At 42.1% G+C, this 14,498-nt stretch overlaps 2 protein-coding genes across 3 annotated transcripts in view; one reads left to right on the forward strand and one right to left on the reverse strand.

Moving 5' to 3' along the window:
* The window catches only part of sh2d3cb (SH2 domain containing 3Cb), a 58,349-nt gene extending 44,729 nt beyond the window's left edge, over positions 1-13,620 (forward strand). For both annotated transcript variants that reach the window (XM_049579577.1, XM_049579579.1), the window contains 6 exons: positions 1,084-1,550; positions 4,037-4,152; positions 7,915-8,086; positions 8,577-8,688; positions 8,777-8,983; positions 10,419-13,620. In XM_049579577.1, the coding sequence (XP_049435534.1) occupies positions 1,084-1,550; positions 4,037-4,152; positions 7,915-8,086; positions 8,577-8,688; positions 8,777-8,983; positions 10,419-10,588 (1,244 nt within the window). In that variant the 3' untranslated portion in view covers positions 10,589-13,620. The remainder of the gene's footprint in view (positions 1-1,083; positions 1,551-4,036; positions 4,153-7,914; positions 8,087-8,576; positions 8,689-8,776; positions 8,984-10,418) is intronic.
* Positions 1-14,498, reverse strand: part of ptrh1 (peptidyl-tRNA hydrolase 1 homolog) — a 177,349-nt gene that overhangs the window by 106,326 nt on the left and 56,525 nt on the right. The gene's annotated exons all lie outside the window — the stretch shown is intronic.

Consider the following 14,498-nt stretch of genomic DNA (forward strand, 5'->3'; position numbering starts at 1 on the left):
GTCTGATAAAAATTTCAGCAAACAAATAATTTTTAAAAGAAAATTAATCTAGAATTCTGTGAGCTTAGGCAAAAATATTTATGTCTTAATGGATCTGTATGCAACATTCAGAGCAGAAATATATCAGCATATAGTGTGTGTGTTTTCATCAGAGCTTCTCTGTTATTTGTTGTGGGAGATGGTCTGACCGTGTGCGCAAGTGTGTGCATGTGAGTCTCGGCACTGGCTAGCTGTTTGCTGCTGCTCTGCACTGCGCTCTATGGTGGTTAGTGCTGATATCTGGACGGCGACGAAACAGAGGCATAGTCTTCATCCTCGTTTACCCCCACTGACACTGTTAGCTCTGACAGTAGTGTTGCCATTGTTAGCACTGTTTATGCTGTTAGCACATGGGTGTAACTGCTTAATTTCTATAAAAGTTGCTCAGTGACACACAACGCCAGAAACATTCAATATATAAAATTACCCAGGTTTTAGGAGCTGCTTCCGCACTGTGTGGCCTATAGAGCAGGTGCATAAGAGACCTCCGGCTCTGCTAACTTGAATGGGGATCATTTAATCGTGTGGTTCTTTTAGACTTTGTGTGTTGTGTTATCAGTCGGAACTGATTAAATCCTGATAGTAAAATGAGTCATTTCATGGTTGTTGCTACGCTCAAAAAAATCCATCCACTGATATACAGACATCTCTTTCACAATGTAAGTCTAAGGGAAAGAGTCTTTTCAGGCCCAGTGGCATCACATGATCAGCTCGGAAGTTTAATTCCACTGTTTGGCCGACACAAAAATTGGCTTGAAAGCCTGGCACACTTCTTTTGGGTCTGTGTTAGCACCATTAGCTGCTAGCCACTGGCTCAGCCACTTCCATAGTCAGTCTGAATCAGACTCTGAGTCATAGATACGCTCTGAATATAGTGTAGTGCCCCTTAACTAAGAACCAGTGGATATTTTTTATCTGCCTTTCTTGAAAGCTGACTAATATCTTCATCATTTCATCACTTCATCATCAGTAAAAGTGGACTGAAAAACATTGTTGCCAGCGTTCATAAATAATTGTCTTTTCCCTCTCTTCTTCCATCTCCAGCGCCACAGTCCAGAAGCCCTAGCAGTAGCCGAGCAACCAGCGTGGCCCCATCCCCGTCCCTCTCCAGGCGCTCGGATACCGCCCGACCCCTGCCCTCTCCCAGCAGCACCCTCCACAGACAGTGTGACGACAGACCCCAGCCACATCTGAACCACGACTCCCCATCCTCTGATGCAGGTGGGAGCTGCTACACGGAGCTGTATCCCGGCCCCCAGAGCTATGTTGAGAGGCTGCGGGCGGAGGAAGGGTCAGTGGGCGTAGATCCACTAAGGTCGGAGGACGGGAACGTGTACTTCTCGCCTGTAGTGGAGACGGAATCATCATTCAAACCAAGCAGGTACCAGTCATCGCTGATGCCCAAGGAGAATAAGCCTTTGGAGGTGGCCATCCTGCGGAGGGTGAAGGAGCTGCTGGCCGAGGTCGACCCCAGGACAGCAGCCAAACATATCACCAAGGCTGACTGCATGGTACGAGTTAAAGCTGCTCTAATCGATACTTCTACATCAACAGTGGTAAAAATGACCATTTATAATATACAAAGGGGTCGCTCGTTGTGTTATCATCAGTGATCCTCCTTAACTCTGCAGAACCTTTCTGCTCCTTATGGCCCACAACACAACTGCTTTGATTCAGTTCACAGCTTTTATCATTTCCAGGCAGCTGTTTTTAGGGAAGTACTCTAATAAACCTGCTGTGCTCAGCAAGAAACAACAGACAGACCCAGTTAGAGACCAGCTGGTGAACAAAGTGGAACATTCAGCAGCTAAAGGGACAGATGTTTCTTTCGGGAGTTGGTGGAGAACAAATCAGTGCTTAAAGAAGAGTGAATATTGGAGTTACATTCATCAGCAGGCCACAAACACTACTTTAGATTAATGCTTATGTTGCTCTGTATCTGCTGCGTGTGTCGATTGGGAACTGTTTGCTTTAACCAGAAGATGATAATGTGACAATGTAGTGTTTAAATGCACATTTTAATTCAGAATTTACAAGGGTTTTCTGTACACAGAATAAATGATAACACATGATGAGGTTCTTAGACAAACAAGGACATGTCGGAGCGTGTTGTCTTGCTCATACAGTTACCAGTAACTGAGGCCGTGTCTACACATATACAGACATTTGTGAAAACAGATATTTTCCCTGTCTGTTTTAAAAAATGTATCTGTTCACATGACTTTTATTTTACACACTTGAACGCAAAAACAACTCCAAACACTCACCAGTGTCTTTAGCAGTCTCCCCTCGCCACAAAAGCACTCAAGTGTACAGGCTAACGTTACTTTTTTCCTAAACAGTTAGTGGAGATCTCATCACTGTCAATTCCCATTCAGTTTAAGGATGAAGGAGCTCACTCAACGATAAGAGTGATGCTCTGGAGATTTGAAAGATTTTAACAGTCTCACTCTGGAAAGTGTCCCACTGTCGGCTGGTTCCAAAACCGCAGTTTCTGGCAGACTTAAATTATGGACACCGAGGTGAAGCAAAGACATTGGTTACAGCAGTTGGCTTCATTCGTCCATCAAGTGGTGCAGAAATACTAAGTTTAAGTATAAAGTATAAACCCTTCCCACCAAAATGAGTGCATGTACACGGGTTTTTTTAAACACAGGTAAATTCGCTAAAAATAGGCATACACCCCTTTGCCAGCTCTGCAGCAGACGAGTATGATTTTCTGTGGGGTTTTTTTTGTTTTTTTTTTGATGGGTTATGTTTGACATCACAGACAGTTGTGGGCGGAGAACAGCTTAGTAAACAGCAGAAAGCAGCATGGAGTTTGTCAATTACACACAGGTCCAAAAGACACACACATGCACAAACAGGGCCTACACATGCACAAAGTGGAGAGATGTCAGAGTGAGGGGACTGCCCTTGGTGAGGCGCCCCGAGTGGTTGGAGGTTTGGTGCCTTGCTCAAGGGCACCTTGGCAGTGCCCAGGAGGTGAACTGGCACCTCTCCAGCCACCAGTCCACGCTCCATATTTGGTCCGGACGGGGACTCGAACAGGCGACCCTCCGGTTCCCAACCCAAGTCCCTATGGACTGAGCTACTGCCGGATGCTGACTTGCCAGTGAGGGGTAGACGTCGCCATGGCTACCACCGAGCAAAAGACGGAGAAAAAAGTTCATACGTAGCTAATGTTACCGTTGCTTGTTAGCTAGCTCTGGTGTCTGTCATCTGTCCTGTTCTGCAAAATTGTCGGACTTTTCACATTACGATAACACGCCAGCTAGTATAACTATGCTGCCTCGTAATGCTAGCTGGTTAGCAGAAGTCCCCTGTCGTCTGTCGGACCTATCTCTCTTTTCAAACTCGGTGCAGACTAATTTGGATCGATGTTTGAGCGCTGCTTGAGTGGAGACGAATGGAATTTTGTGGCAGAGGTTTGAAGAGGTTTGAAATTCGAGCGTTCACCCAGGTGTTGTATTTCCATCAATGCCACTTGGAGCTGGAGAAGATAAGTACCCGTGACTACTGCATTCAGCCAGGGTGTGAATGCCAGTTGTGACCTTTCTCATTACATAAAACAGCCAAATGTTAGCGCGTGTTAGTGGGTTTTTTGTGCAGTGGAAAAGGGGCTGTAGTCATTAGACCAAACAGGTAGTCAGCCATTGTTGTTGTTGTTTCTAATGTTTGGTCATTACACAAAGCAACAATGGACGTGCTTGAATTTAGGAGATGACATCAGTATATAAAACGTTCCACAAAAATAAACAGTTACATGAGTTTAAAAAAAAAAGTGCTTTAGAAGGCACTTTTTAAAAAATCCCCATTTCGGTGACCTAAAACTCTGTGCGTGTGGACAAGAGGTCGAAACACAGAGGAAAACATCTGTGTACGTGTAGACAGGGCCAAAGAAAACAGAAATCAAACACACCACACATGACGTTGACAGATACTGTGCATTACATCACCCATCAAATACAAACAATCACGTGTCTGTGTTTCCCAGGTGGCCAGAATTCTGGAGGTGACTCCGGAGGTGCAAAGGATGATGGGAGTCAGTTCTGGCATGGAGCTGCTCACGTTGCCACATGGCCAACAGCTGAGACTGGACCTGCTGGAGAGGTGAGAGAGGATTCAGAAACCCAGCAGCCTCCAACTAACAAATGTACAAACAATCCACACGTGATCAGACAGAGTGGTGTTTCTTTGGCCGAGTACACAAAGGGAGGCTGGCAGAGAGCAAATTCATTTAAGCCTTTTTTTAAAGTACTTACTCATAGAGATAACATCGAGATAACAGCTGCAGCTGCTGTAATCTGCTGGCGGTCACACCTGTCATTTAACAAGCAAAAGTGACAGTCAGCACAGGAAGAAAAAGAAGAGAAACCCTCTATCTGTTTTGTAAATTCAACTTTAATTTGACAAAACGCTGAAAACACACAGGAAGTTGTACAGTAGTTTTTATTGGTTCATGGATCTTTACTAGGTGTCAAAACTTGCTCATACTAGGTGTAATAATAAGAATAAGAAACCATATTTATACAGCACCTTTCATACAAAAAATGCAGCTTTACAATAAGGGCGTTATAAGCACTGAGTGCTTCACATGAAAGTAGACATAGTGGACATAAAACTGACAAACAGGGCAATTAATATAACATGACATTTAAAAACAGTTGAAAATATGTATTAACTGATTCTACAATTTTCATTTAAAATCGGTGGTGATTTGAGATCCTATCAATCGAAATCTCACCTTGTGTCACCTTTGTGGCCTCTGACGTCATTAACAATCAGTACCTATAATTCCCAACGAGCACAGACTCGCCAACAGACACTGATTAACCAAATGTCTTCTCAAAAGTTAACCTCACTGTCGGTATTGTCTGTGCCGGGTTAACAAGGGATTTAGCAATGTAGCTAATTCAGGGCCAGGACCGAGCCAGTGCAGAGCAGCTCAGACTGACCTGATGTGCTCTCTCATCTTGGATCTGGTTAATAGCTGAGCTGCTGAGTTGTGAGTGAGCTGAAGTCTCTAGGAATTTTTCCGGAGGCCAGTAAAAAGTGTGTTACAGTAGTCGACTCGACTACTCAGCTTGAAATAAAGGCATGAATCAATTTCTTTGCATCTTTTTTATTTAGAGATGGTCGTATCTTAGCTGTGTGTCAGAGGTGGAAAAAAGATGTTTTCGTCACCTTGTGTACTCTGTAGTGTAAGATTTAATCATTAATCATTAATCAGTAAAGTTGATTAAGATTGAAGTTTATATAATGATGTTTTATGTATCCATGTACAAAACCCAAAACCAGTGAAGTTGGCACGTTATGTAAATCGTAGATGAAAACAGAATACAATGATTTGCAAATCCTTTTCAACTTATATTCAATTGAATACACTGCAAAGACAAGATGTTTAATGTTCAAACTGAGAAACTTTATTTTTTTTTTGCAAATAATCATTAACTTAGAATTTAAAGGCAGCAACACATTGCAAAAAAGTTGGCACAGGGGCCTTTTTGCCACTGTGTTACATCGCCTTTCCTTTTAACGACACTCAGTAAACGTTTGGGAACTGAGGAGACCAATTTTTGAAGCTTTTCAGGTGGAACTCTTTCCCATTCTTGCTTGATGTACAGCTTAAGTTGTTCAACAGTCTGGGGTCTCCGTTGTCGTATTTTACGCTTCATAATGCGCCACACATTTTCAATGGGAGACAGGTCTGGACTACAGGCAGGCCAGTCTAGTACCCGCACTCTTTTACTATGGAGCCATGCTGTTGTAACACGTGCAGAATGTGGCTTGGCATTGTCTTGCTGAAATAAGCAGGGGCGTCCATGAAAAAGACGTTGCTTGGATGGCAACATATGTTGCTCCAAAACCTGTATGTACCTTTCAGCATTAATGGTGCCTTCACATATGTGTAAGTTGCCCGTGCCTTGGGCACTAATACACCCCCATACCATCTGTGATGGTATGGGGGTGACGGTGGAAGATGGCTTTTGAACTTTGCGCCTATAACAGTCCGGATGGTTCTTTTCCTCTTTGGTCCGGAGGACACGACGTCCACAGTTTCCAAAAACAATTTGAAATGTGGACTCGTCAGACCACAGAACACTTTTCCACTTTGCATCAGTCCATCTTAGATGAGCTCGGGCCCAGCGGCCGGGCGGCGTTTCTGGGTGCTGTTGATAAATGGCTTTCGCTTTGCATTGTAGAGTTTTAACTTGCACTTGCAGATGTACGAACTGTAGTTACTGACAGTGGTTTTCTGAAGTGTTCCTGAGCCCATGTGGTGATGTCCTTTACACACTGATGTGGTTTTTGATGCAGTACCGCCTGAGGGATCGACGGTCACGGGCATTCAGTGTTGGTTTTCGGCCTTGTCGCTTACGTGCAGTGATTTCTCCAGATTCTCTGAACCTTTTGACGATATTACGGACCGTAGATGATGAAATCCCTAAATTTCTTGCAATAGCTCGTTGAGGAATGTTGTTCTTAAACTGTTCGACAATCAGCTCACGCATTTGTTCACTAAGTGGTGACCCTCGCCCCATCCTTGTTTGTGAATGACTGAGCATTTCAGGGAAGCTGCTTTTATACCCAATCATGGCACCCACCTGTTCCCAATTAGCCCGTTCACCTGTGGGATGTTCCAAATAAGTGTTTGATGAGCATTCCTCAGCTTTCTCAGTCTTTTTTGCCACTTGTGCCAGCTTTTTTGAAACATGTTGCAGGCATCAAATTCCAAATGAGCTAATATTTGCAAAAAATTACAAAGTTTACCTGTTCGAACATTAAGTAACTTGTCTTTGCAGTGTATTCAATTGAATATAGGTTGAAAAGGATTTGCAAATCATTGTATTCTGTTTTTATTTACGGTTTACACAACGTGCCAACTTCACTGGTTTTGGGTTTTGTATAACAAAACACTTTTACACAAAGTTTTGTATTCTTATATTGAAAACACACACATACCATACCATGTACTACCTGGAAGAGTAATAATAGACACACACACACTCTGAAGTTTTATATTGCATGAAAGCACAAGGGACCTATAGAAATAGTCCCAAGTTCCATATGTTTTTAAAAAATAGTGTGAACCTGAGTTCAAACCTAATGGTGGGAGAGTTTGGGGATTTCCAGGCCGGGGAAAAAAGATTACACCATTAAGACATGCCCAGGCATGTCTGAACAAAAGCAAAAAGGCCTGCCACCAATAGGTTTGGGCCCGGGTAGGAAGGGCTAAAAGGAAATGGGTTGAGATTCTCTTGAATCTTCACCAGCATAAAAGGGAGAGCTCAGAAAGTGAAACTTCAGTCTTGCTCCGGAGCCTGACTCATGAGTTGTAGGTGTTGAAGCTTGTGGACACATTAAACTCGATTGTGGTGGATTCAGTTGGTCTCCAGTGTTTCTCTGAGTGTCAGCCATCTGAATCTAAGATACTAAATTAACACAGAGGAGAACGGTGAGGACGAGGTCGGGAGCCATCTGGCCCAATTCCAGGCACCGATTTTCGCCTCTACAGCTCATGATAACATGCGTAACGTTGGCTTCTAAGCATAGTTATGATGACATGTTAAATATTAGCAGGCCGACCTGACAAAGTACAGCTTAGAATGATGGAAACTGAATGAAGGTGTAAAACTGAGGTTGTGCAGAGGATGAACTCTTTGCTTTAAGTAACAACATGACCCTTTCCTCTGGTGTCACCTTCAATTTTAACCATAGGTAAGGCGCAAAATGTAAAGTTTGTCCCAAGACCATAAGAGTTGTTTCCATTTTTAATTCATCCAATACTTTGGCTTTCTTAGTCATTCTCCTCATGGTTGATTTGTGCCAATATGACGATGTGATTGTGATATGAACTCCTCTCTCCTGCAGGTTCCAAACCATGGCCATCATGTTGGCCGTGGATGTGTTGGGCTGCACAGGGACGACAGAGGAGAGGGCCAGCCTGCTGCACAAAATCATCCAAATCGCAGCTGAGCTCAAGAGCACCATGGGCAACATGTTCGGCTTTGCAGCCGTCATGAGAGCTTTAGAGCTGCCGCAGGTAAACATGCATCACAGAGGCCGGAGTTACACTGATGAGATGATATTGGGGGTATTTTTGCCACTATTGATAGAGACAGACAGGAAACATGGGGACAGAGACATGTGCGACAGAGGGACGTGCATAAGATGCAGTATGACCCCTCATAAAACACAATAAAGCACATTTACAATACTGCAGGATGACCATATTTATTAAGACTGGTGGTATAAAACTACAATAATTAACAGAGAATGGGCACGGATGCTAACTGGTTCATTTAACTGGTTCATGAAGGCATACAACCGCGACGTGGTAATTCTAGTTTTCAGTTTATTCAATGTAAGAATAAACAGCTTTTAAAATTAAAATCCAAGAAAATATAAAGAATACCAAAACTAAAACCCCTCTCTTACAGGTTAGTTGAGAATAAACGTCACATCCAATGTCTGTATCTGTATTTAAAACCATTTCTGTTTGGCTTTAGTGGTGATGTTTTTCTGCCTCCCAGGTGTCCCGGCTGGAGCAGACCTGGACGGCGTTACGGCAGCGACACACAGAGGGCGCTATCCTCTATGAGAAAACTCTGAGGCCGTTCATGAAGAGTCTGAACGACGGGAGAGGTGGGGGTCGTCCTACATGTTCCCTTTGTAGAGCACTCATTCGTTTTAACCAAACACCCTGACTCTTGTCTGCATGTCTCTCCTCCAGAAAGCTGTCCACTGTCCAGCACCACCTTCCCACACGTCCTACCCCTCCTGTCTCTGCTGGAGAAGAGCGTGGCGGTTGGTGAGGGGACAGAGCCGTGGGAGACGGTGGAAGTCGGTGTGGACGTGGTCATGTTCCACCTGGGGGCGGCCAGGACGATCGCTCAGCTGGGGGGCATCTACCGCTCCAACGCTGAGAGCAAACTACAAGGTAAGAGAGGGCAACACATGTTTGGTGAGTTTGCTGTATCAAATATTTTCCAGATACTTAAAGGATTTGAAACTTAATGACTTTGGCGCCCCCAGTGCTGACATTGAAAAAAGAGTCTGCAGGGACACTAGTGTTTTCAGCTAATGTAACTGTCTTTCAGAGGCTGTAGCAGGTTGAGTTTTATGTGTATGGATACCCACGAGACTCGCCTTTACAGACATGCTCATTTTATGCTAGTCACATGCAGTTTTAGCAAAACCCACAGCGATTTCCCGATGCAGTACAAATTTGTTATTTTCACCTGTTGTATTTGAATATTTATGCACACTGGGTCCCTTAAAGGTTTTGGAATAGCTTAAACTGGGTATGACTGAAACCTGAGACTCATAGAGATTCAATGAGTCCATGGAATTTGGCACAAACATCCCCCTGGAATCCATGATGAACTGATTTAATGTTGGCGGTTAAATATCAAAGGTCAAGGTCACTGTGATGTGATGTCTGTCTCATCCTTGTAAACACAATATCAACAAAAAACACCTTGAGGGAAATTCTTTAAATTTGGCACAAACATTCACTTGAACTCAAGGGTGGACTGATTAGGTCTTGGTGGTCAAAGGTCAAGGTCACTGAGACCCCATCCATCACATTCTTGTGAACGCGATCTCAAGAATACTTAAATTTTCAAATTTTCAAAAAATTGGCACAAACGTCCATTTTGACTCAAGAATAAACTGATTAGGTTTTGGTGGTCAAAGGTCAAGGTCTCTGTGACCTTGTGTCTGTTCCATTCTCATGAATGCCTCAGAAAGGCCTTGAGGAAATTTCATTAAATTGGCACGAATGTCCACTTGGCCTTAAGAATGAATTATTTTGAATTTGGTAGCCAAGGGTCACTGTGAATTCACAAAACATGTTTTTGGCCATATGCTTATCATGACAAAATTTCACACACATGTTAAAACGATCAGGTGACATGTTGATCATTATTCACACTCAGGAACAGAAGGGGAGACATTTGGTCTGATATTGAATTTGTGACACTAATCTTGGGCGTCCACCTTCGAACTGCGCTGATTGTATCTTCTGTGCTGTCAGGAGAAAGATGTGTATGAAGCATCCATGTTTTCACAGACATGTGAAACTGTAAGAGAAACTAGACCGGTTTGCCGAGCAATACAACTGTGTTCCTCTAGTTTTAACCATATCTGATTGATACAGAGGATTGAGATGCCTTTTTCCCAGTTGTCTTTTTTAATTTGAAGATAAACATATTTTAGGTTATGATGGTCAAATTCTGAGCTTTGTGTTCCTCTAGTTTTAACCATATTAATTGTGTCTTTTTAAATTGAAGAAGAAAAATATTTTAGGTTATCATGATCCAGTTCTGAGCTCTGCTGTCGATCCACTGATGAGGCAAATGTCAATGTTGCAGGTTTCCAGGAGCAGGCGGAGGTCCTGGAGCTCTTCCTCACTGACTTCCAGATGAGGCTGCTGTGGGGGAGCAGGGGAGCTGAGGAGAGCCAGACTCTACGATACACCAAGTTTGACCAGGTGCTGACCGCCTTGTCCAACAGGCTAGAGCCACCGGTCAGACCGCAGTGACCCCAGATCAGTTTTTAATGATTTTGTTTATCCTGGGTCTCATCTCATTCCTGCACGGGACAGTCTGTTGGACGCTGAGCAGCTCCTGGGGTCTGACGCTTTGCTCTAGAGCAACTGGAAGGTCATTAAAAAGGAAGAGCATGATGGTGCTTCCACTCCAGCCATAAACACACTTCATATGCATCCAGACGCTAGATAAACCACACTCAAACAGTATGCCACTTTTGTCGGTCTAGGATTCAAATTCCAGGTCAAAAGCACATCAGCAGGATGAATGTTCGCCTGAAATGTGTTCTCATACCGGTACTCAGTACTGTTTAAGTTAACTTAATCTGAAAGTCAGAGTTGTTGAATAAATTGTCATGTTGACAAGAATTTGAGTTTCTGGAAGGAACCACCACTAGAAGTTTGAGGTAGTACAGCACCCTGGAGGAGAAAACATACAAACCAAGGACTCGCAAAATTTACAGTACTATGGCACAGACACAGCTCTTGATTTAGTGTTTTGTTTTGATTGTTACTCCTCTGCGCTGGCAACAGGTGTGGCCAGAGATAGTATGTTTTCGGGTTGTCCGTCTGATTCTCATGAGCACAGTATCTCAAGAACGCCTTAAGGGAATTTCTTCAAATTTGGCACAAATGTCCACTTAGCCACTTAGACCTCATAAAACATATTTTAGCTGTAACTCTAGAATTCATATGGTAATCATGACAAAATTTCACACAAATGTCTAACAGGATAAAATGATAAAGTGATAATAATGTATATCCAAAAGGTCAAAGGTCAGCTTCAATGTGACATCATAAAGTTCTGCAGAAACACTTTTATTTCCATTACTCAGCGTCATATCTCAGGAACAGAAGGGGAAACATTTGGTCAGATACTGAACTGGTAACTAATCTTGAAACTGACTGGAAAGATCTTCTGTGCCATTGGGGGGAAGATGCGTGTGAAGCAACCACATGGTTTTCCCCGACATGGATATAAATTGTAAATGAAAGCTGAGTGGTTCATGGAGGCATACACCTGCAAAGCAGTCATTTTAGTTTCCCCATAAACTCATATTTTCATCGACCATCCTCCTGACAGTCTCATTTACCACTATCTGAATTCTTAACTGAGAACACTTTTAATGATTCAAAGTGCTAGTGCCAGAGCCAAAAATCAGCTTTATCCTGCCAGCATCTTTTATTTAAAGATTTATTTTGGCATTTTTGCTTTATTTTTGATAGTAAGACAGAGACAGGAAAGGGAGGACGACATGCAGTAGGGCCGAGGCTGGACTCAAACTCTGGCCGCTGCAGTAAGGACTCAGCCTTAATGGTACGCTCTACCCATTAAGTGAGGGCTCCAGAATCTTTAATTTAACATGAGGACTTCATCCATCTCACAAGGAACCAAAATGTGAACATAAGATATCAGTGTAAATATGTGGTACTGTGCCAGGTTCTATTGTGGTGTGGTACTTCTGTTCTGCAGAAAGAAAAACAGGAAGTTGTTTTCTGTTTCCGAAAACAGTGTTGAGGCAATGTTGCAACTCCACTTCGACAAAAGAGGAATGAGATGAAAATGTCTCAAGAGTACTGTCACACTTTAGTAATGCCCAGAGCAGCACGGTTCACACAAAGGTCAGTTCCAAATGTGCACACCTGAGAGAAGCTGCCCAGATCACTTTTTTACACATTCCAAGAACCTTCTTCTCCGTACATGTCTGACACTATACAGAGCAATCACGCAACAGTTCTGTCAGGTTACATGGTACAGATTCAAAATGATCAACCATAGAAGAAATTAAACATGATTTCTTTATTTTATTTGGTTTACTTTACAGGGATAGCTCACAACTATAAACAAATTTACATCTGTTGTCACTGGGCAGAAAACAGAAAATAACATCTGTGTTAAAGGTCCAGTTTTAAGATTTAGGGGATTTACTGGCATCTAGTGGTGAGGAGTGCAGATTGCAACCGGTTGAAATTTCTTCAGGTAAGAATTACTTCCTTCAGTGTTCATTGTTCACCGTTGTGCACCGGGAGCAGAATTATCCGCAGAGGTCTCTTCTTGTCATTGAGGGGCTGTTGACTACATTGTCTGACGTGAAAACACAAATGACCCCATCTAGAGCCAGTGTTTGGTTTGCCCTTTCTGGGCTACTGTAGAAACACGGCATTGCAACATGACAATCTCTGTAGATGAGGACCTGCTCCCTATGTCTATATAAACGTTTCATTCTAAGGTAACAAAAACACAACAATTCTTATTTTCAGGTGATTATACACTAAAGAAAACATACTTCAATTTTATTCTATCTCTACCAATATACCCCCTAAATCGTACACACTGGACCTTTAAGTGAATTAAAACTGCAATATAAAAACACAAATACAAGACAGTACATATTCACTGTACAGCAACAAGACATCACAACATTAAGACGCATGATAACACGTGCAGTAAAGATAGATATACTCAGTAAACCTGATGATACATGCAGTGTGTGTAATGTGTAATGTCCCTCACAGTAGTTGGCGAGATCAGGCTGTGCCTCGGTCTGATAGATTAATGTATAGAAATGTTTTCACGTCTGCCTGAAGGCTGGGCCTTCCCTAAATCTACACCTGTATGAACTGTATGTCATATTGTACAGCCCAGTAACAGAATAACCTTGTATCTACATTTCCATGTTTTTGTATTATGTCCATCATCATGTGTTAATCAGTAGGATTTTCTAATTTGACGTTTATATTTAATGTAATCTTGGTGGAGATTACTGGTGCTGTAACCAGTGCGGGGGTCAGTTCAGAACTTTGGTTCATTTTTAAAACCTTTTTCTTCCTGTTTCCTTCAAAATAAAAGCTGTACACGTCTTCACATCATCACACATACTGTATCTCTCATTATCACTGTGAATTGAAGGTGAACTGATCCTAACCACACGAGTACAGCACACAGGTACAGAGCGTTTCTATTAATTTAGTATTAATGTGTAATATTTATCTGAAATGTGAAATGTAAATAAACATGTTTACCTCACTGTCGTGCCAGTTTATTTGATGAAACGGTCACTTACATGCCAGGTGCTCATTTCCCAACTCCCACTAGAGCTGGCTCACACTGAATATAGTGAAATAGGAAACCCACACACTTCTAACACCTCTTAAAAGAAATTTGGGATTTTTTTAAGGGACTGCTCTTTACTTATCAGAGGGGCGGTGTGGCTGGGGTGTGATTTCATTTTTTATTTTTTCATTTTGCCCCTCTTTGAAGCTCCAAATATTTTTCGTTGCAGCTCCCTGAGTGACTGTCGGAAAATGCATGACCCTACCTTCACCATATTAGTTACTAGATTTTTATTAACTCACCCTTTGATGTTTTGAAGTTATAAGATGAAATCCTGTAGTTGAAAAAATAATTATTTTTTCACTCTTCGTCGTCACGCTGATTAGTTCATGCAAACGGACAAATTTGAAACGAGATGTAGAATAAAATGATTTCGATGAAACATCAGTATTTTAAGCTTGGATTTAATAATGTCTTCTTTAATAATAAATTGTGTAATTTTGGCATTTTTTAAAAAATCTATGGGCAATAAATAAAGAATAAAACATTTAAATTTGTATGTCCCTCACCTAAGCCAAAATAAAAACACAAGACCCTCCCTAGTGGTTAAAAAAATATTTAGCATGCCTCCCTCTTTTTTTTACCACCCCTTCCTCCTTGTAAAAAACAAACAGTACCTAAAGTTTATCAAGGTGTTATGAAACTTGAGGTCACAAACTGACGTGTTTTGGTGCAAGGTTGTGTGATCACAAATGTATCTGTGGAAGAGTACACAGTAAGCCTATTACACTAAAGACTACTGACTTGTTCTCGCTTAATGAAATCAAATATATCTTAAGTGGTTGGTTT

Source organism: Epinephelus fuscoguttatus, linkage group LG6 (assembly GCF_011397635.1).
Source record: "Epinephelus fuscoguttatus linkage group LG6, E.fuscoguttatus.final_Chr_v1".
In the NCBI taxonomy this organism is placed as follows: Eukaryota; Metazoa; Chordata; class Actinopteri; order Perciformes; family Serranidae; genus Epinephelus; species Epinephelus fuscoguttatus.